Source organism: Marmota monax, unplaced genomic scaffold (assembly GCF_021218885.2).
Source record: "Marmota monax isolate L192 unplaced genomic scaffold, Marmota_monax_Labrador192_F-V1.1 WCK01_AAM20220418_F8-fsc00187, whole genome shotgun sequence".
NCBI lineage: Eukaryota > Metazoa > Chordata > Mammalia > Rodentia > Sciuridae > Marmota > Marmota monax.
Genome location: NW_026694837.1, coordinates 2,095,673 through 2,115,583, shown reverse-complemented (window position 1 = coordinate 2,115,583; position 19,911 = coordinate 2,095,673). Strand labels below are relative to the sequence as shown.

General features: G+C 42.2%; 1 protein-coding gene across 1 annotated transcript in view; it reads left to right on the top strand.

Moving 5' to 3' along the window:
• Positions 1–5,455: 5,455 nt before the first annotated feature.
• The window catches only part of Spats1 (spermatogenesis associated serine rich 1), a 29,184-nt gene continuing 14,728 nt past the window's right edge, over positions 5,456–19,911 (top strand). The window contains exons 1-3 of the mRNA XM_046426257.2: positions 5,456–5,605; positions 10,809–10,941; positions 19,112–19,236. Of these exons, the coding sequence (XP_046282213.1) occupies positions 5,545–5,605; positions 10,809–10,941; positions 19,112–19,236 (319 nt within the window). The 5' untranslated portion in view covers positions 5,456–5,544. The remainder of the gene's footprint in view (positions 5,606–10,808; positions 10,942–19,111; positions 19,237–19,911) is intronic.

The following is a 19,911-nucleotide window of genomic DNA, read 5'->3' as shown; positions in this document are numbered from 1 at the left end:
TCCACAACCTTGTGAGGTAGATGCTACACTTTTCCTTCTTTGCACATGAGGCACCTGAGGGTCAGAGAAGTTGAGAAACTTGCCTGAGGCACACAGCTTACACACAGGCGGGGCAAGATCAGCACCCAGGGAGTCAGGTTCTAATTCTGCACTTGTACCTAATATGTCTTAATGCTGATTGTCACAGTGTTGGCTTGTTTGAAGGCCTTAATAACATTTAATTACTCATTTTTTTTCCTGGAAAAGTAACAAACATTCTATAATGTTTAGCAATTTGGCAACTTTTTAATAAGCCCTGGGAGAGTCTGCCCTGAATTTGTAATTGTTCTCTTTAGAATATGGATCACTCCCTGAGCACAGTAGTGTACACCTTTAATCCCAACCACTCAGGAAGCTGAGGCAGGAGGGTCATAAGTTTGAGGCCAGCCTGGACAACTTAGTGAGACTCTGTTGCAAAATGAAAAATAAAAAGGGCTGGGAATGTATCTCAGTAATAGATCTTCCTTGGGTTCAATCCCAGTGGGGCGCTCACACACACACACACACACAAATGGATTACTTAATTTTCTTTGTCCCTGACTTGGAGCCTCAGGTACCAATTCCAGGCTACAGGAAAAAGTCCATTCAACTTCCTTTAGTATCCAACCTCTCCCTCTCTCAGCCTGCCTGAAACCATCTTCACCATCTCCCTCGCTGCCCCTCTTTCCTCTTCCCAGCTCACCCAGAAACTCCTGTACCATTACCCTGGTGACCTCAGGATACAAGGCTTAGTGTTGTCCTTGCCTCCTCTCTGTGGTTGACTTCTCATATCCAATGCCAGGCTCAGCCTCGTCAGACAGCAGCCTTCCCCTCCCAGACCAGTCTCCTGAGAGCTCTAGGGTTCCAGTCAGAAGGAGATGGAGGTTGCTGAGTGCAGTAAAAGACCAGCCATAAAGGTGTGGGTGGGGTTCAAAAGCAGCAAGGGATGCAGCAGGATCCCAGGGTTGGGACAGCAAGGACTCACTGCTACCTCTAGGCCTGCAGGGCCCACTTATCTGACTCCAGAGAAGATTGCCTCCTGCCTCCCATGGGAACTGGGGGATGCAGTCTTTACAGGTCAGCCTCTCAGGCAGAGAGCAGGGGTGGGATGGGAGACAGTGGGGAGTGGACCTGGAAGATCTCAGGGAGGACGTGAGGACAGGCAGCCCACACCACTTTTGTCATTCGTAGATGAGGGATTGGCTGTGACTTCCCATTCTCTGTTGGGATAAACCTGACATTCAAGGAATTGCCCATCAGCCCCTTCTTCTCCTTTCCTATTCCATACAGCACAGGTGTTCCACTCACCTAAGCTGGGATCCTGACTCTACAAGTCTGTTTTATATATTGCAAATGTTAAATAATTTTAAAAAATCTTAATTTTTAAAAAATCTTATGCTACTTTGAAATCCAATTCTAAAGGGATGTTTATGCTTCTGGGGACAGGCACCCTTGCAGGGCTCTCCTGACTGACTGGTACTGAGATAACAATGGACCCTCTCCTTGCTGAGAACTCTGGAACAGCAGCAAGACTCCCAGCTTGGAAGCTGGAGAGGCTGTGTTTAAGGTCTAGCTCTGCCAGTTACTAACTGGACTAGTTACTCCGTCCCATGCCTTCCCGTATTTCTCATTTGTTAATGGGGAGGATTGTGATAGCGCTTCACAATGCTCAGGATTAAGTGAATGATGAAGGCCAGGCGTGGTGGCTCAGGAGGCTGGGGGTAGGGTGGGGCACTGAGGCAGGAGGATCCTAAGTTCAAAGCCAGCTTTAGCAACTACTCAATTCAGCGAGACCCTGTCTCTAAATAAAATACAAAAAAGGGCTGAGGATGTGGCTCAGTAGTTAAGCGCCCCTGGGTTCAACACCTGTACCCCGCCCCCCCAAAAAAAGAATGCTTAGAAATTGGCATATCTATCAGCTGGGGGAAGGGACAGTGTTTTACTCACTTTGAGTCCCCTGCACTTGGCACTATGACTGGAACAAAGATGGTGTCTGATAGTTTCCTAACCTGAATTGAGGGTGATGCTTTAAAGATCAAGGAGCTGGCCGTGTTAGGCGGCTCATGCCCCCACCCCATCTTTGCCAGACTTCCTGTGCCTGAAGGTTTTGTAGACTGTGCCAGTAATCCATCCAACACGGAGGCCTCCAGCACCGCCTTAACATAAGGGCTGCGGAGGAGTCTCAGATGGCAACTTCCTCCTCATGTCTGGGTTTGCACTGCCATCTGGCGTGTGCTGGTGGGACAGCTAAGTACTGAGGTTTGTGGTTGGGTGACCTTTTCTGACATTGGGGAAAAGGGGCATCCCTGCATGGGCTTTTGCAGTGGTTAGACCCTCCCACTCCCAATTTGGGTTGAGCTTTTGGAACTCTCCAAACACAGAATTTTTTTTTTAAACAATATCTCTGATTCCTCAGTCAAGAAATAACACCATCCTCTGCAAGCTCAAGTTTCTACTGTAGGCATTTCTTGTTCTGCCAAGACCCAAAAGGAATAGGGTCAAGTTTATGTGATATCTTGCCCCCTCTGCTGCCTGGCTTCTCATCCCTGGACATTTAATTCTCTTCTCAAGAGTCGGGATTGTAGGAGCAGAGGAGGTGGGGAGAACTGAATAGGCCTCTCTATCTAGTGCAAGCAGCTCACCGCCCTCCCTGCCTGCCCTCCTCCCGCTCCCAACCTTGCTGTCTGTCTCCCTTCTCAGATCCAAGCTCCAAGTCACTGAACCCAAAGTGGGAGTCTTCTAGGGCACAGATGGGGAGTGGAGGCTAACGTCCATCTTCTGCTGACCTCGCTATGGAACCTGCTACAAACGTCCACCTTTTACCCTCAAATTGAACCACATGAAATTTCGGAAATGGAACTATGTTCCTGAACAGCAATTTCTTTGGGTTCAACGTGATACGTCCCATTTAAACCCTAGTGCTAGTTGATGGTCTAGAGTCCCAAGTTTCCTGGGCTCATTTAGACCCAGGAGAACCAGGCTGGTGACACACCAGGTTCCTGGACTATGGAGCTGGAAGGAGAGCCTAAAGCCAGAGAGAAGATAGAGTTCACCTCAAGACCCTGACTCTGCTCCCTACATCAGAACTCCCTCTCTGCATACAGGTTCTGCAGTGAGCTCCAGGCTGGGTTTTGTTTGGGGCACACAGTCAGGGATTAGCAAGGGAACCCTGGGGAAGACCCTCTTCTAGCGAGATGGTGATTGCCCTCCTGGCTATTTGGGGGTTTTCTGGGGTTCCTCAGGGAGCTTCAGGTTTCTGAACATACCCAACATCTCCTACCCCTATATCTGCTGCTGAATCCTGGTGGTGCAGAATGAACAGGAGGCCAAGCTAAGCAGAGGCAGACCCGTGACCTAAAGGACTCCTTTAATGGCTTCTGTCCTCTGCCAAACTTTGTGGGGTGGCCACCCGAGCAGGCCCAGGCAGTAAGCATCTAAAACTTATCCAAGGGATGAAGGCAAATCAGCCTAGGAGATTTAAGTTGCAGAGTAACAGAAGGTTTATGAGTCATGGTTTATAGGACTCACTGGGGACAAGAGAGCTTCTCCTCTGAAATTTACCTGTCTTACAATCAAAGGACCAACAGATAGGTATTGATGTCTAGGAACCTGGTGGTGTAGGTTAGGGACCTGGTCTCTTTCCTTCCAGGAGCATGCAAACAGGAGACAGAGGGGCTCAGCTCAGACCATTTTACTCATCCATCCATTGATCCAACCATTAAGCAAATGGTTATAGAGGGCCTCTATATGCCAGGCACTGTACTATGTGCTTAGCATAGAACAGTGAACAAAATAGACAAAAATCTGTTTTCCTATTATTGCAGCATCTTGGATAAGGCCATTAATAACTATGCTGTTGCCCAGCTCACATTTCTATTAAAAAGTTGCTAACTCTTCTACCATGGGATAATTAAACAAAATGTGTTTTTAAACTTTAATAAAGGCAAGTGCCCCAGATATGTTAGATTTTTAGGAAGCTTTATACACAATTGGATATATCATTTCAGCCTACGTATGTTAATTACATATGCACTGGAAAAGGACAAGGAAGAAATAGCCCTTAAACATATGTGATGGTGTGTTGGATTGCATTTTCTAATATGGCCACAAGATCCCCCATCAGTTAGGCTGTTCATATAATGTAACCTTGATTCCTCCAGGGAGGGGTGAGGTCTACCTGACTCTGTGATGGAGGCAATACAGCTTCTGCCTGGTCTTCTTGAGAAGACCCATACCAGGAGGAAGCACATGCAAAACTCATACCTAGGTGATCTGGCAAAAGACCCAGATGAAGCCCCAGCTAACAGCCACCATCAGCAGACATAGGAATGAGGAAGTTCCAGTCATCCTGTAACTGCAACAGCAGAGACCCCAACTCTGAACAGCATAGTCTAGTCGACTCCCAGAATCCACAGATAATAATGATCATTGTTGTTAAAGTGACAGAACTTGGTGGAAATTTGTTATCCAGCAATAGACATCCAGAAAAAGTGGTTGAGGGACTGGGGTTGTGGCTCAGCGGGGTAGAGCGCTTGCCTAGTGTGTTCGAGGCCCTGGGTTTGATCCACAGCACCACATAAAAATAAATAAATAAATAAAACAAAGGTTAAAAAAAAAGTGGTCTATCTCTGGATTGTGGGATTATGAGTGTCAACAATACCTTTCTGCATTTTCTAAGATTTCTACAATGACCAATTATTTCCTTTATAACCAGTAAAAATAAAGAAAAAAAATCATGAAAAATAAAACACAGTCTGAAATTTCCCCCCACTTCACCAAGGGAGAAACTAGTTCTAAATATAAATTTAGGGACTAAACTCAATTTGAAAAGAGCTTTCTATGCAAGATTTATTAGATACTGGAAAGGAAGGATTTGGAAGATAAATTTCAGCTGACAGGAGAGAAAGAGGGGAGTAGATCTGGGATGAAGAAACTTGGAAATGAATCTCAGTTTTCTGAGTGACCTTGAGCAAGCCTTTGCTCAAAGTCAGTTTTCTATTTTGAAAAATGCAGCTGGCTGCCTAAGGAAGATAACATCCACCAGGGCGCCTGGCCCAGAAAAGGCGCTCTAAGTGGTCGGTGAATCCTGTTAAATCAATGCCAATTATCAGGGGGCATCTGCAAGCCTTGTGGAGGGCCATCCTTCACTGCCACCAGAGGCTACAGTTCTAATTATGAAAATTGCCTGGAAAAGAACCACGACCCTTAAAAAAAATATTAAAAACAACTAAGCAGCTTTTTGGGGTTCTTTGACTCGGTCGCCCCACCATGCGTGGGACCTCGTGCTGCACCTCTCAGAAGACCCCATCCGGGGCCGAGGCCAGAAAGCCAGAATGCAAGCGGGAGAGGAGCCCCGGCAGCCGGTCTGCAGGAAGCAGCGCGGTGTCGGGGCAACCCAGGGAACGCGCCTGGGCCGGCGGCAGGTGCAGGCGGCGGCGGCGGCGGCGTCCCTCTTGCCCTCGCCTCTAGTCCCGGCATTCGGCAGTTCGGCCGCCAGTTGGTGCGTTGATCTCGGCCGCATTCTCCATGGAGGCCTCCGAGGGTAGACCTGGGGCTCTCCTAGAAAATGGAGTACCAAGACCCACAGGTGCAGAGGGAGCCCCTCGGTGGGCGGGACAGCGATCCCTGCGGGGCTGGGGGGCGAGATCTTTCTGGAGCCCTGGGGCGTCCGAACCCAGAAACGCCCCTGGGCTGCAAGGAGGGAGGTTCTGATTTAGAGCCCAACCCTGTGCTCTTGAATTTCAGTGGCTTGTGGAGTACGTTTGTTTTGGCTGATAACCTTTCATATGAAAGTCTTGTCTTTGTCTCTGGGTCACTGTTAATATTTAAAATAACCACGTGTATAGATGAGCCCATGCACACTGGAAATGGTCTGCAGAGCTGCCATCTTCCCTCCATCTCAAGATCGACCTACAGCAGAGAGCTAGAGAAGGTTCCAGAGAAAGCTGACTCCTGCTTGACCAAGGTGGAGAGGAAATACAGTTGAGTTCTAAGAAATCAGGAGGGCTGGGTGTGGATTTGTTGCCATATCCAGCAGGCACTATTAGAAGGCTAGTGTGTTAGTCAGCTTTCTGTTACTGTAACAAATACCTGAGATGATCAAATTATGAAGAGAAAAGGTTTATTTTGGCCTACAGATTTGCAGGTTTTAGTCCATGTTTCTTTGGACCTGTGGTGACACATCATAATGGGAGCATATGGTAGAGAAAAACTACTCACCACCTCTCCAGGATGTGAAAAAAAAGAGAGAAAGGGGGCTGGAGTACCATTGTCTTCTTCAAGGATATGCCCTAATGACCTAAGACCTCCCACAGGGCACCATCTGTTTAAAGGTCCACCACTTTCCAATAGTGCCATGTTCTGGGGACCAGGCCTTTAGAACATGGGCCTTTGGGGTACATTCAAGATCCAAACTATAACATCTAGCTTGGAGGCATTTAAAAGGAGTTGCTCGACTAGTAGTTTAAGTCTGTGTTAATCCAAGATCTGATTAGGCAGAGTGCACCATTCTCCTAAATTACCTTGTTGGATCTTATTACAGCTCAGGAAGTAGATCACAAATGAGCAGAGGAAGTGCTTTGGTTGATAAATGGGATTTGGGATTTGACCCGAGTCTGCCAGTCTCCAGAGTCTGTGCCCTTCCATTTTTTTTTCCTTTGCTGGATATTAGAAGATTTGTGGAACTGTTTATTGGTTTAGACAGATCAGATAGAAATTATGAACACTCTAAGGAGGGGTTTAAATTAAATAATGGCTGGTCCCTCCATAATAGGTTCTTCAGGCTGAGGAGCATGCGTGGAGGCACATTTGCTTGTACAGTACAGCGTCATGGAGCAGAGAAGCGACAGTCCCTCAGAAAACTCAGGGTGAGCCCTTGCTCAGGTTGTCATTCACCTGACAGAGTGAGTGCCCTGTGTGTTGCCAAAAGGGGCTAGAGAATGGACCACCTTTGCCCCATCAGATTTTAGATTGGTCTTTGTTCTCCTGGATCCCAGGTGTGATCTTTGGATTCTCCTTTGTAGTAAGGAGAGAGGAGGGAGGTATGGTGACCCATCCCCAGCTGTAAACTGAGCCTGGTGGCAGGGACAGCAAGGAGAAAAGGGTTCTGGGATTTGAACTTCAAGCTCCAGAGCTTCCTCAGTTTCCAAATTTAGTTTGGGGTAAAGGAAGAAGGTGCTGTTTATAAAGGGTGGAGCGAGGGAGGCACCATGCTTCGGAGTTAGGGGTACCAGAAGGACACTAAGCCCAAGTATCAGCAGACCACATTATCCAAAGAACCATAGTTTCTTTTTCCCTTGCTTAGGAGACCACATTGGACCTCAGCTTAACAGTTCATGGGTTGGAGGAAAGGAGGAGACCCACAAATCAGTCACAGATACACTGAGCTATGTGCATCTTTCCAGCAGAGAGTGCGTGGGAGGGTGTCCTGGCATCATAAAAGGGTTACAAGCCACTGCCCCAGACCCTTAGCTTGCTTGTTGAGCAGAGAAGCAGGAGTGGGAAGCTGAGTGTTTGCTTAAAAGGGTGTCCATGTTAAGCTAACAGGGTTTGATGTATTATTTGTTTCCCGGTCTGACAGAGGTATTGTGAAAGTTGTCTGAGCTGACAAGTGTGTGAAAGTGCTCTGGTTATGGAAGGTGATGGATATAACACTAAACTACATTTTATAAATTGTGCTCCTTATTATTGAAACTTTGAAAGAGTTATTTGATGCTTATGGGACTCAAATTTTTTTATCTGTTCATTTTATTTGTAATTATGGGCTCCTTTTCATTTCTGATACTGTTTACTTGTGTTTTAAATTTTGTCCTTGAACTCTGTTTGTCCACCTCATTCATTTTTTCATGTTCTAGTTCTGATAATCTTACTAATTTTATTAATTTCTGTTCTTATTTTATGATTTCCTTCCTTATCACTTGTAGGGGTTACTCTTTCTTTCTTTCTTTTTTTATACTAGGGATTGAAGCCAGGGGTGCTTAACCATTGAGCCACATCCCCAGCCCCTTTTTAAATTTAGAAACATGGTCTTGCTAAGTTTCTGAGGCTGGCTTTGAACTTGCGATCCTCCTGCCTCAACCTTCTGAGTTGCTGGGATCAGCTGCCACCGTGCCCAGCTTCCTTATTTCTTAAGTTGAAAGTTTATCTCATTAGTTTTGGAAACTTTGTTTTTGAACATTATAATCTCCCTGTACTGTCTAAAGACAGACATTTTTCACAGTTTGCATCTCCGAAGTTGGGACTGATCTTACCAGCACCGCGGGCCTAGCAGCAGGTGCAGAGCAGTTGTGTAGTCTTTGCTATATGAGCACTGAAGCATGAAGAAGGCTTGTCCATAGCTGGGAGAAAATCCCAGCTCTCATTTAAGAAGGGTTGTGCTGAGGTCAAAATTAGGTGGGAAATGTGAATTGAGTTGATGTAGGAGTCAGACTTTTGATGTGAATGAGGGATAAGAATGCCTTTGCCAATTTATTTTCTTTTATTTTCTCTCTTATACATATGAATCATAAGATTTAAATTTGTATCTAAGTTTAAAGGAATGCTTTAATAAGGGTAAAATAAAACTTCAAAGTGATAAAAGTACTGTGTTTTTAATTGACAGCTTTTATTCCTTGTGGTTCATAAAATAAAAATGTTGTTCAAACTGATGGTATCTTAGATCCAGTGAAATGTAGTATATGCACTTAAGGCTCCAATTTGTAATTACTGTTTTTGTTGAATTCCACAAGTTTTGATAGATAGTATTTATGTCCATTGATGATTAAGCATCCCATGATTTCCATTATGATTTGTTCTTTTGTATGAATTATTTAGAGTTGCGGTTTGAGTTTCCAGACTTATGGATGGTTTTTGGCTGTCTTTTTATTATTGATTTCCAGTTGCATTGCATTGTGGTCAGAGCATGGTCTAGATTGTATTTGTTGACACTTTTTTTGTGGCTTTTTATTGTCTGGGTAGTTCCTCCTTTCACAGCTGGGGACCGTCCCTTCCTCCTTACAGTGCTGCTCTTTTCCTGCCCCCTCCACTGGGCTTGATTTTATCCCAGCAATTCACACGGCTTGACTTCAGTGTACCTGGGGCTGCTCTAGGCTCTGGGGCACATTCCAGAACAGCATTTCCCTCAGTCGGCTGGTCCTACAAATCGTCTGAGGTGGTTCTTAAAAACACTCATTCCCAGGTGGTCTCTTGTAGGTCTGGAATCTGCATGTTGAACGAGTGTCCTGCGTTGATTCTTTTTTTTAAAAAATATTTATTTATTTATTTTAGTTTTCGGCGGACACAACATCTTTGTTTGTATGTGGTGCTGAGGATCGAACTCGGGCCGCACGCATGCCAGGCGAGCGTGCTACCGCTTGAGCCACATCCCCAGCCCCTGCGTTGATTCTTATGAACCAGCAAATTTGGGAAATTCTGTGTGTTTGGGAATTGGGAAAGGGGGCTGGATGGAGTATAGTGTAGTAATGGAGTCAAACTTGAGAAGAGGAAGATCATTGCCAAAGAGCTCTTGTGGGAGGGGAACTTGTCCCAAATACAGATTTGCTTAGAAAGATTCTAATTTTATAGTTCTAAGATTCTAACTTAATAGGATTTGGGAATCTGTTTTTTTTTCTTTTTTGGGGGTACCAGGGGTTGGACCCAGGGGTGCTTAACCACTGAACCACATCCCCAGCCCGTATGCATGTGAAGCATGATCCCATGTAGGCAAAATAGCAGTTAATTTAAAAATGTACTTCTCTGAGAAGTCTCGTATTTCTTTTAACCAGAGGTTATAGTGTGTCTATAGACCTTCTGTGCTCTATGAAGTTATGCACAAAGAAATGCAATATCTTTTTCATGATTGGACAAGACAGCCATGTATCCATATAAAGTGATAAGAAACAGATTGACTTTTACTATCTGTACATTGTATGCATTGTCTCTGTCTGACAATTACTAGTTTTCAGGACTCCCTTACTTGTGATTGTGTGTGGTTAGGGAGTTATAATTCTTTTTTAATTTATTCTCGGAAACTCTGAGATCTACTTTGTGCCAGCCATGTTCTGGTTGCTACTAAAATGAAAAAGTCAGTCTTAGGGGAAGGGGTGCAGATTAATGAATGACTCCACAGTGGGAGGGCCATCCCTAGATGTTTTTGAAGGCAGTTCTTTCGGTCATGATTACCATCTGTATTCACTATGCTATGAACAAACCCTTTGGAAATGTTCAAATGAGATGTTCAATACAATGTACCGTGATGGGCAGCTGGACTCTGATCTCACCTGCACTTAGTTCAGAGTACCTAACTGTTTGTAGAGGCAAGTGGTCTAGCTTTGACTATGGTATCACAAATACTTTGATCAAATCTGTGCCTAGATGTTTGTATTCTATGTGATCATAGACAAGTTGTTAACTTTCTGAGCCTATTTTATCATTGTAAAACGTGGAGGGGAGGGAGATCAGTAACACCTACATCTATGAGCTTTTTTTTTTTTTTTAACATTTTCAGTTGTAGATGGACATAATACCTTTATTTTATTTATTTTTATGTCATGCTGAGGATTGAACCCAGTGCCTCACACATGCTAGGCAAGCATTCTATCACTAGCTACAATCCCAGCCTATGAACTGTTGTGGGAGATAAATGGGAAAAAGTGTGTTAGGTGTTAACATAATTCCCTACACGTAGTAAATGCTCAATAATGTTAGCTGTTTAAAAAGAAAACTATAATCTAGGGAATCAGATAGAGTGGCAGGCATTTCAATGAAATAGATGAATGGCAGTAAGTGATTAAATGGCAATATCTCTTTTGCAGGTACTAAATGCAATAATTTCTTAGAACCTAACACCACATCTTCTGGCAGAAGGGTCACCCCCTCATCCACTGTTGAAACAGGACTGTGTGTCAGTGAGCCTCCGCGCCTCGCCAGAGTGAGTGCTCACCTGGAGTAAGTAAGGGCCTCATGGAGAGATGCCACTGTTGGGATTAAACTCTGATCAAGAAGCTGATGATCTGACAGGTAGTGCTTGGCACAGGTGTGGATTCTGGAGCTAAATGGTCTGGGTTCAAGTCCCAGCTCTGCAACTTAGTATCTAAGTGAACTTGAGTAAAATACTTTACCTCTCTAAGCTTCATTTGTAAATGGGGATAATACTTCCTAGGATTGTTTTGAGGATTAAATGAGATTATACATGAAAAGTGATTGGGAGACTCCCTGGCACACAGTAAGTGCTGTGTAAGTGCTTGTTATTATAAAATTCAAAAAGTAGGTGAAATTAAAGTGTATTTTTAAAAATATTTTTTTAGTTGTTGGTAGGCCTTTATTTATTTGCTTATTTATATGTGGTGCTGGGAATCGAACCCAGTGCCTCACATGTACGATGCAAATGCTCTACCTCTGAGCTACTACTCCAGCCCCTAAAGTGTATTTTTTGGAGAATACATAGGTGGTAAAACCTGAAAAAAAGAAAAAAGAAAAAAAAAAAAAAGGAAAGAAATTACTATCCTAAGAGTGACAGTCAGGGTGTAGTCACCTCTCCTGGGAAGGAATGTGGTTGGGGGGAGGGAGCTGGCAGTGTTCCATCTGTTCTTTGAGATGTTGGTTTTATAAATGTAAGACTGTATTTATGTTTTAGATACTTTTTTGAGGGGGGTTAGTGGGGATTAAACTCAGGGACACTCGACCACTGAGCACATCCCCAGCCCTATTTTGTGTTTCATTTAGAGACAGGGTCTCAGTGAGTTGCTTAGAGTCTTTCTTTTGCTGAGGTTGGCTTTGAACTCATGATTTTCCTGCCTCCGCCTGTGGAGCAGTTGGAATTACAAGCATTTGTCACTGTGCCCAGCTTTAGATGCTCTTCTCTGTATTTTTTTTTTTTTACAGTAATACATTTTGAAAACTCTTTTCTAAGATGTTTGTTATAATGAAAGTTTATTATAGAAATTTTAAAAGTATAAAACACTATTAAAAATGGACATCACAATAATTACACACCTGAGAGAATAAATTTGAACATTTCGATACTAGTTTTTTTTTTGTATGTGTGTGTGTAGGATTGAACCTTAAATATGCTAGCTAAGTTCTCTACTACTGAGCTACACCCCCTCTCCTGATATTAGTTTTTTATATGTGTAAGAGAATTTTTTTCTTATGCATGCAAATATGTATTTATTTTATACAATTAAGAGCATATACTACCCTTTTGTAAAACCTGCTTTTAAAAAAGATTCATTTGGGCTGGGGTTGTGGCTCAATGGTAGAGCGCTCACCTAGCATATGCAAGGCCCAGGTTTGATCCTCAGCACCACATAAAAATAAATAAATAAAATAAAGGTATTGTGTCCAACTACAACTAAAGAAAAAAAATCCATTTAAAATTTTACTCCAATTGGAGGACTTTTAAGTTCACAGGGAAATTGAAGGGAGAAGGTAGAGAGAGTTCCCACGTACCCTTGCTCCCTCACCCCTTGCTTCACCCCCTGCCCCCATGATCAGCATCCTGCTCCAGGAGTACAAATGTTACTAGTGATGAACCTCCATGGACACATCAGAAGCACCCCAAGTCCGTGGTTTATATTAAGCTCACTCTTGATGTTGTGAATCCTGTGGAGCTGGACAAATATGCAGTGACTTGTATCCACCTTTGTAATTCCATACAGAGTGTTTTTTCTTTTCTTTTTTTGCCCCACAATTAAAAATATTCTTTAGTTGTAGATAGACACAATACCTTTATTTTGTTTATTTATTTTTATGTGGTGCTGAGGATCAAACCCAGCGCCTCCCACCCACTAGGGGAGTGCTCTACTGCTGAGCCACAACCCCAGTCCTTTTCCCACAATTTTTTTATTGGTGCATTATAGTTGTACATATTGATGGGATTTGTTCAGAGTGTTTCTCACTTTCCTAAAAATCCTATGGCCTCTGTGTATTCATCCCTCTTCACTCCCCTAATTCTTGTCTCCATGATTTTTCCTTTTCCAGAATATCATATCATTGGAATCACATGGTCTTTTCAGAGTGACTTCGTTTGCTCAGTGATCTGCATTTAAAGTTTCTCCATGTCTTTTCTTGATGGTTCATTTCTTTTTTGTGCTGAGTGATATTCCATTGTTTGAATGTACCATGGCTTGTGTGTCAATTCTCCCACTGAAGGACATCTTGTGGAACCTGCTTCTTAATTGAACAATATATGGAGAAAAATATCTTACATCTTTGAGTGTTTTTCAAAAACATGGTTTTCAGTGACACATGCTGAATTGTCAGATGGATAGACCACAGTTCAATCAGTGCCTTGTAGTTTTTGTTTTGTTTTGTTTTTGCAGAGCTGGGGATTGAACCTAGGGCCTTGCACATGCTAGACAGGTGCTATACCCCTAAACTACATCCCCAGCCTTGCCCTGCAGTTTAAAAGGGGTTGTTTATTGTGAATAAAGCTGTCATGTGTATGTATCCCTGTATGTCCTTTTGCCCCTCTCTGGTTATGTTTTAAAGGTAAACTCCTAGAAGTGCAATAAAGTCACTCAGTGATTCTTTCCATAATAAAATCTGCTCAAAGGGCCTTGCTTCCCCCATCACAGACATGGGAGAGACTTGCATGATTCTTGAGCTTTCCCTCTTTAGGTTCTCGTAATAGGCGAGCGTCACTACCAGCAGCAGCGAGTCCATCTATTTGGAAGGAAAGAAACCTTAGATTGTCAGGTTTAAATCCCACAGAGTGGAACTGGGTGATTGGTGCTGCTTCTCTCATGATGCCTGGGTTAAACAGAATCTAATTCAGTCAAAGTATGTATGCTTGGCTCTACAACTCCAGCCTAGATCTAGCCCCCAGCTTCAGATTGATACATTCAACTACTTGTTAGATATGTCCACATAGCTGTTCCACAGACTTCTTAAACTCTTTGTACCTTGACATCACCTTCCCTAAACCAGGTCCTCTCCTGTGTACCCTCAGATGGCTGTCTCAGTGTTGCTCTAGTCCCAAAGGTATAGTTAGACCCAAGGGTCACAGTGGTCTCCTGCCATTCATACAAGTTGGATATAGCCTTGAACTATCTTGGAATCCATCTCTTTTGCTCCATCTGTATTACCCAGCCTCTGATCATCTCTTGTCTGGACCATGGTGATACCCTCCATACTAGTTATCTATTGCTGCACAATGAATCTCCCAAAACTTAGTGCCATAAAACAACCATTTGTAACCTCACATCTCCTGTGGGTCAGGAATCAGAGTGGGATTTGGATGGAGTCTCTTGCTCAAGAGACTCTGAGCTCAAGGTCTCTTGCATGAGATTTGCAGTCAATCTGGGGTGCTGACTGGGGCTGTGAGCTCATCCGAAGGCTTGACGTGGGCAGGACCCACTACAAGTTAACTCACATGGTTGGTGGCAGTGTTCAGTTCCTGGCAGGCCTTTGGGTCTGAGAGCTTTGGTTCCTCACTGGAGCTTTTGCAGAGACTTCCCTTAGTTGCTTGCTTCTACTTGCTTCTCCCTAGGGCATCTCACAACATGGAAGCTGTCTCTCTTCAGCCAGCAAACTAAACACAAACAAGGCTAGTCTTTTGTAACCTAAAAGTGACATCTTATCCCTTTTGTTAGTTGCGAGTTACAAGGATGAAGAAGACTTGAAGACAGAAACAAAGATTGGAGCCAAGGAACACTAAGGATTGCTTGTAGCCACCAGAAGCTAGGAGAGAGAGAAGCATGGAATAGATTCTCCCTTGAAGTCTTCCGAAGCTTCCCTGTTAATATCTTGATTTTAGACCTCTGGACTCCAGGACTATGAGACAAGAAATCTCTGTTTTTTTTTTTTAATTCAAAAAGATCTAGACATGATGACACATGCTTATAATCTCAGCTTCTCTGGAGGCTGAGGCAGGAGGATTGCAAGTTTGAGGCCAGCCTGGGCAACTTAGTGAGAGCCTGTCTCAAAATAAAAACTGAAAAAAAGGTGGGGGTATAGCTCAGTGGTAGAGCACCATTGAGTTCAAGGTTCAATCACCAGTTCCAAAAAAGAAAGAAAGAAAAAAAGATGGAGCCATAAAGAAATATCTAAATTCCCTCACATAGAACGCAGATTCTCCAGATTTACCTTCCTTCTCTTATCCAGGCTTATCTCCAACAGTCCTGATAAATCCACTTCAAACTTCTTCATTTCCCTGCTGTTCCTTCCCTTTGCTAATATTGTGTCCTTTGCCTGCAGTGGTTTCTCCCAATACGCTTTGCTTGTGTTCACATATTGTAGGTGCTGCTTAGTTTCCACTACTTCCTTCCCTATGGCCTCCTCTGTGCTGTTTCCCCTCCCTCCCTCCCTAGTTTTAATGAGTATTCTAGATAGAACCTGCCATCTTGTGAGACTTAACTCATTGGTTGTGATTGAACTAAGGGAGGGCACATGACTCATGCGGGACCAATCAGAGTCCTTCCCTGAGTTTTTTTTATTTTTTTCACACTGGACATGGGGATAAAAGTTGGTTGGAAGACTGAGAATTTGAATTGGAGAGTGTTGACTGCTTTTTTGTCCTTGTGAAAAAGTTTATCTGAAGTTGGTGAGAATGAAGCCAAAATGTCACAATAATCAGGAGTTCAGGAGATATTGATCCCTGATTCCAGCTCTATCCTTTTCAGGGAAACCTGTACACCCCCAGAATTGCTTAAATTACCATGGTTTGAGTTGGATTTCAATCGGTCCCAGCTATGAGTCTTGACTGATATATGTGGCAAACTTATACCCATCTTTTGAGTCTCAGCTCATCCCTTTCCAGATGTCTGCTCTGACCCCTCAAATCTAACTGGATTAGGTGTCCTTTCTGAGGGCTCCCTTAATTTCCTGGAGAGTCTCTACCACTTCATTTGCCCACTCTTCCATGGTCACCTGTGTTTTGTGTCCATCTCTTCTCCCCAGCCCTAAGCTCCTTACATGCAGGACCTGTGTTGAATCATCTTTGATCTCCAATGTCTAGAATAGCACCTGCCATAGAATTGACTCAGGTAAATGTTTGTTGGATAAATAGATACATACTTCCAAAGTTCTTTGGGAAAGTTTCCTTTATTCTTGCAACATTTTCTATGTAGTTCATTCACAAAACTTTTTCTTTCCACCCTTATATTCAGGTATTTTACAGCAAGGTAAAAATTGTCATATATTTGGGATTGGGGAGTACGCTGAGTTATTGAACTAGGGTTATTTAGTATATTTAGGCAGCATAGTCTGGAATCAGGAGATCTGGGCTGCAGATCTTGTTGAGAGCCACAGACAAGTCAAGATGGCGCCTGGCACTTTGCCAAGAGGAGTGGTTTGAGAAGTAACGCCATCCAGCCGTTAAGATGATAGAGATTCCTTAATGACTGCTGTGTCTAGATTATGCCAATTAAGTTAAGCTGTGTGTAATCATTAAGATGATGATTCCTTATTGGTTGACTGCTATATCTAGTTTATTTTAATTAAGATAAGCTGTGTGTAATTAGTTAAGTATATATACCTCTGCTGTCCTGCAATAAAGCGGCTCCTGCAATAAAGCGGCTCCCGCTGTATCAACCTTCACAAGTTCCTTGTCACTCGCCCCCAGGTTATTTTGCCCAGCCAGACTGCGGCAAGATCTAGCTCTGACCCAATCTAGGGGTGTTTATCATAGAAAGTCAACTGATAGTCCATTTCCTTTGTAAATAGAAAAGATTATATTGATCCTTCTCAGACCACAGGATTATTAGGAGGGAGCAAATGAGACAAACCATATGAAGTTTCTTTGAAACTATTCAAATGTGAGTGATGCAATTTTATGAAAAAAAATCCTATGAATTGATAACTGATAATATATCTGAAAACATTGTCTAAGATCATCTACCAAATGCTAAACCACTTAATCCAGAAATAGTGGCCTTTTCTGCTGACACTCATGATAGTTTGTTGTGGTATTTTTAACTGCTAGAAGGTTTAGTGCTAAACATATTGCTATTACTATAACCATTTCAGCCTAGATGTATTTTGATTATTTCTTCCTCTTCTCTATATACTTATTGATTTTTTTTGCTTACATTTAATGGTTTTATTGTACAAACTTTTTCTGGGGGGTAGTAGACTTACTGAAATAAAATGTATATACTATCAATTAGGTTTCTCCAAAAGGATGGAACCAATAGACTGTGTGTGTGTTTGTGTGCAAGCGCACATGCGTGCGTATGATGTGTGTTCTTTCATATACATATACATTCCTTCATATACATTAGAGAAGTTGGCTCACATAATTATGGAGGCTACTAAGTCTTCTGATAGGCGATCTGCAAGCTAGAGACCCTTGGATGACAGTAGCATAGCTCAGTTCAAGTCTGAAGCCTTCAGAATCAGGGAACTGAGGCTGAAGACCATCAGCCTGAGGCTGAGGACCTGAGAACCTGAGGAGGTGGGGGAAGGGGTGGACACTTGTCTTGGAGTCCCCAAAGGCCAACCAGCCTGGATTTATATTTTTAGAGGTGTGTGTGTGTGTGTGTGTGTGAATGGTATTAGGGATTGAGCCCAAGGCTTTGTGAATGCTTGGCAAACTTTCTACCAATGAGCTACATCCCCAACCTGAGCCTGAAGTTCCAATATCAAGGGTCAGGAGAAGAGCACCCTAGTTCCAGGAAAGAGAAAGAGGGAATCCTCTCTCCTGTGCCCTTTTATTTTTGTTCTGTAAGGACCTCAGCAGACTGGATGATGCCCACTCATATTGAGGGTGGATTCTCCCCTTTCATTCCACTGACTTACTGCCAATTTTCTCTGGAAACATCCTCATTAACAGTTCTCTAGATGTTCTTTAAGTTAGTCAAATTGACATCTAAAATTAACCATCACACCATACAATTCACTCATTTGAAGTATACAACCCCAAGGTTTTGATATATTTGCTGAGTTGCACAATAATCACTACAATTGATTTTAGGACATTTTTATTATCCCCAAAGGAAGGTTGTACCTGTTAGTGATAACTACCCAACTAACTCTTTTATCACCCCAGCCCTAGACAATCACTAATCTACATTTTTGTCTTTGTAGATTTTTTTATTCTGTACATCTCACATAAATGAAATAGTTGACATATGGTCTTTGGTGTCGGTCTGTCTTCTTTCACTTAACCTAATGCCTTCAAGTTTCATCTATGTTGTAACGTATATTTTTTTAATTGGTAAAATAAATATAGCAAATACTGCTTTATCCAGTTTTAAGTGTACAGTAGGTAGCATTAATTATACTTTTAATTTTTTAATTAAAAATTTTTTTTAGTTGTAGATGGACATAATACCTTTATTTTATTTATTTATTTTTATGTGGTGCTGAGGATCAAACCCAGTGCCTCACACGTGATAGGCAAGTGCTCTACCACTGAGCTACAACTCCAGCCCTACACTTGTAATGTTGTATAACCATCACAACTGTTGATTTTCAAACATTTTCATCATCCCAAACAGAAACTTGGTACCCATTAAGCAATAACTTACCATTCTCCCCTCTCTCCAGTCTCCCTGGCAATCTCTAATCTACTTTCTGTCTTCATACAAGTAGAATCACACAATATTTTACTTAATATAATGTTTTCAATGTTTCCATATTGTAGCATTTAACAGAACTTCATTCTCTTTTATGGTCCAATAACATATATATATACTACATATGTATATGTGTATATATATTACATATGTATATGTATATATATTACGTATGCATATGTATATGTATATACATACCAACTTTTATTTATCCATTCATCTATGGATGGACTTTTGGGTTGTTTTCAATTTGGGGATACTATGAATAATTCTGTAATGGACATGCATATATAAATATCTGAGTTTCTGTTTTCAGTTCTTTTGGATGTATACCTAGGAGTGGAATTGCTGGGTAACATAGTGATTCTGTTTAACTTTTTGAGAAACCATGAAATTGTTTTAAAGCAGCCATCTTTTGAATATGTTTCAGCTCCTTTGAATTGTGAATAAATCAATAATATACTCAGGGACTTTTATAGATGAGTGGGCCCAATTCTACAAGTGAGAACTAGTGTCATTCTAGTGTGAGACTTGTGAGATCAGATTCTGACTACCAGTTTAAGCACACAGAGTACTCTGATTCCTCGATTTCTTTCCAGCATTGCTACAGATTTGGGTCAAAAATCTTCCTCCTCATATTTGGATCAGTCCTCTGAAAAATCATTGCCTGAAGTCCAAAAGAATAAACACCCCGAGGAATTCAGCCTGCTTAAGTTACAGACAAGTGAGTAGATCCTAGACCTTCCTCCACGTGCCTCTGTGCCCATGGTTATTCAGGAGTCTGCCATACTGTTGGCCACAGGCACAGAGGGCCCACTTTCTAATTCTCACAACAGCTCTGCTGGGGAGCTATGGTCATATGTTTTTCAAAACTGAAATGCCTTTATGTAAAAATCATAAAGGACTGCTGCAAAATATTAAAATAATATAAAAGTATATAGCATGTAAAAAAGAACCCTTCCCCAATATTCTCCAACAATATCCCAATTCTTCCCCATAGCTCTGAAGATCTATACATGTTTTTCTAGAATTTTGTAATGCATATGTATGTCTATGTATTTAGTATACATAGTATTTAGTACACATATACATAAACAGTCATGCACTGCATATATTTAGTATGTATACCACACTATAGTTTTACCATTATGTTAGAATGTGCTCATTCTACTGCTAAAAAAGCCTAGTATATCTCATATTTACCATGTCTCTTTTTTTTCTCATTCATTGTTAAATTTTATTATTTGTTCTTTTTAGGTATACATGACAGTAGCATGTATTTTAACATATTATACATACATGGAGTATAACTTGTTCTAATTAGGATCCCATTCTTGTGGGATCCTTGTACATGATATGGAGTTTCACTGGTCAGGTATTCATACACGAACATATGTCA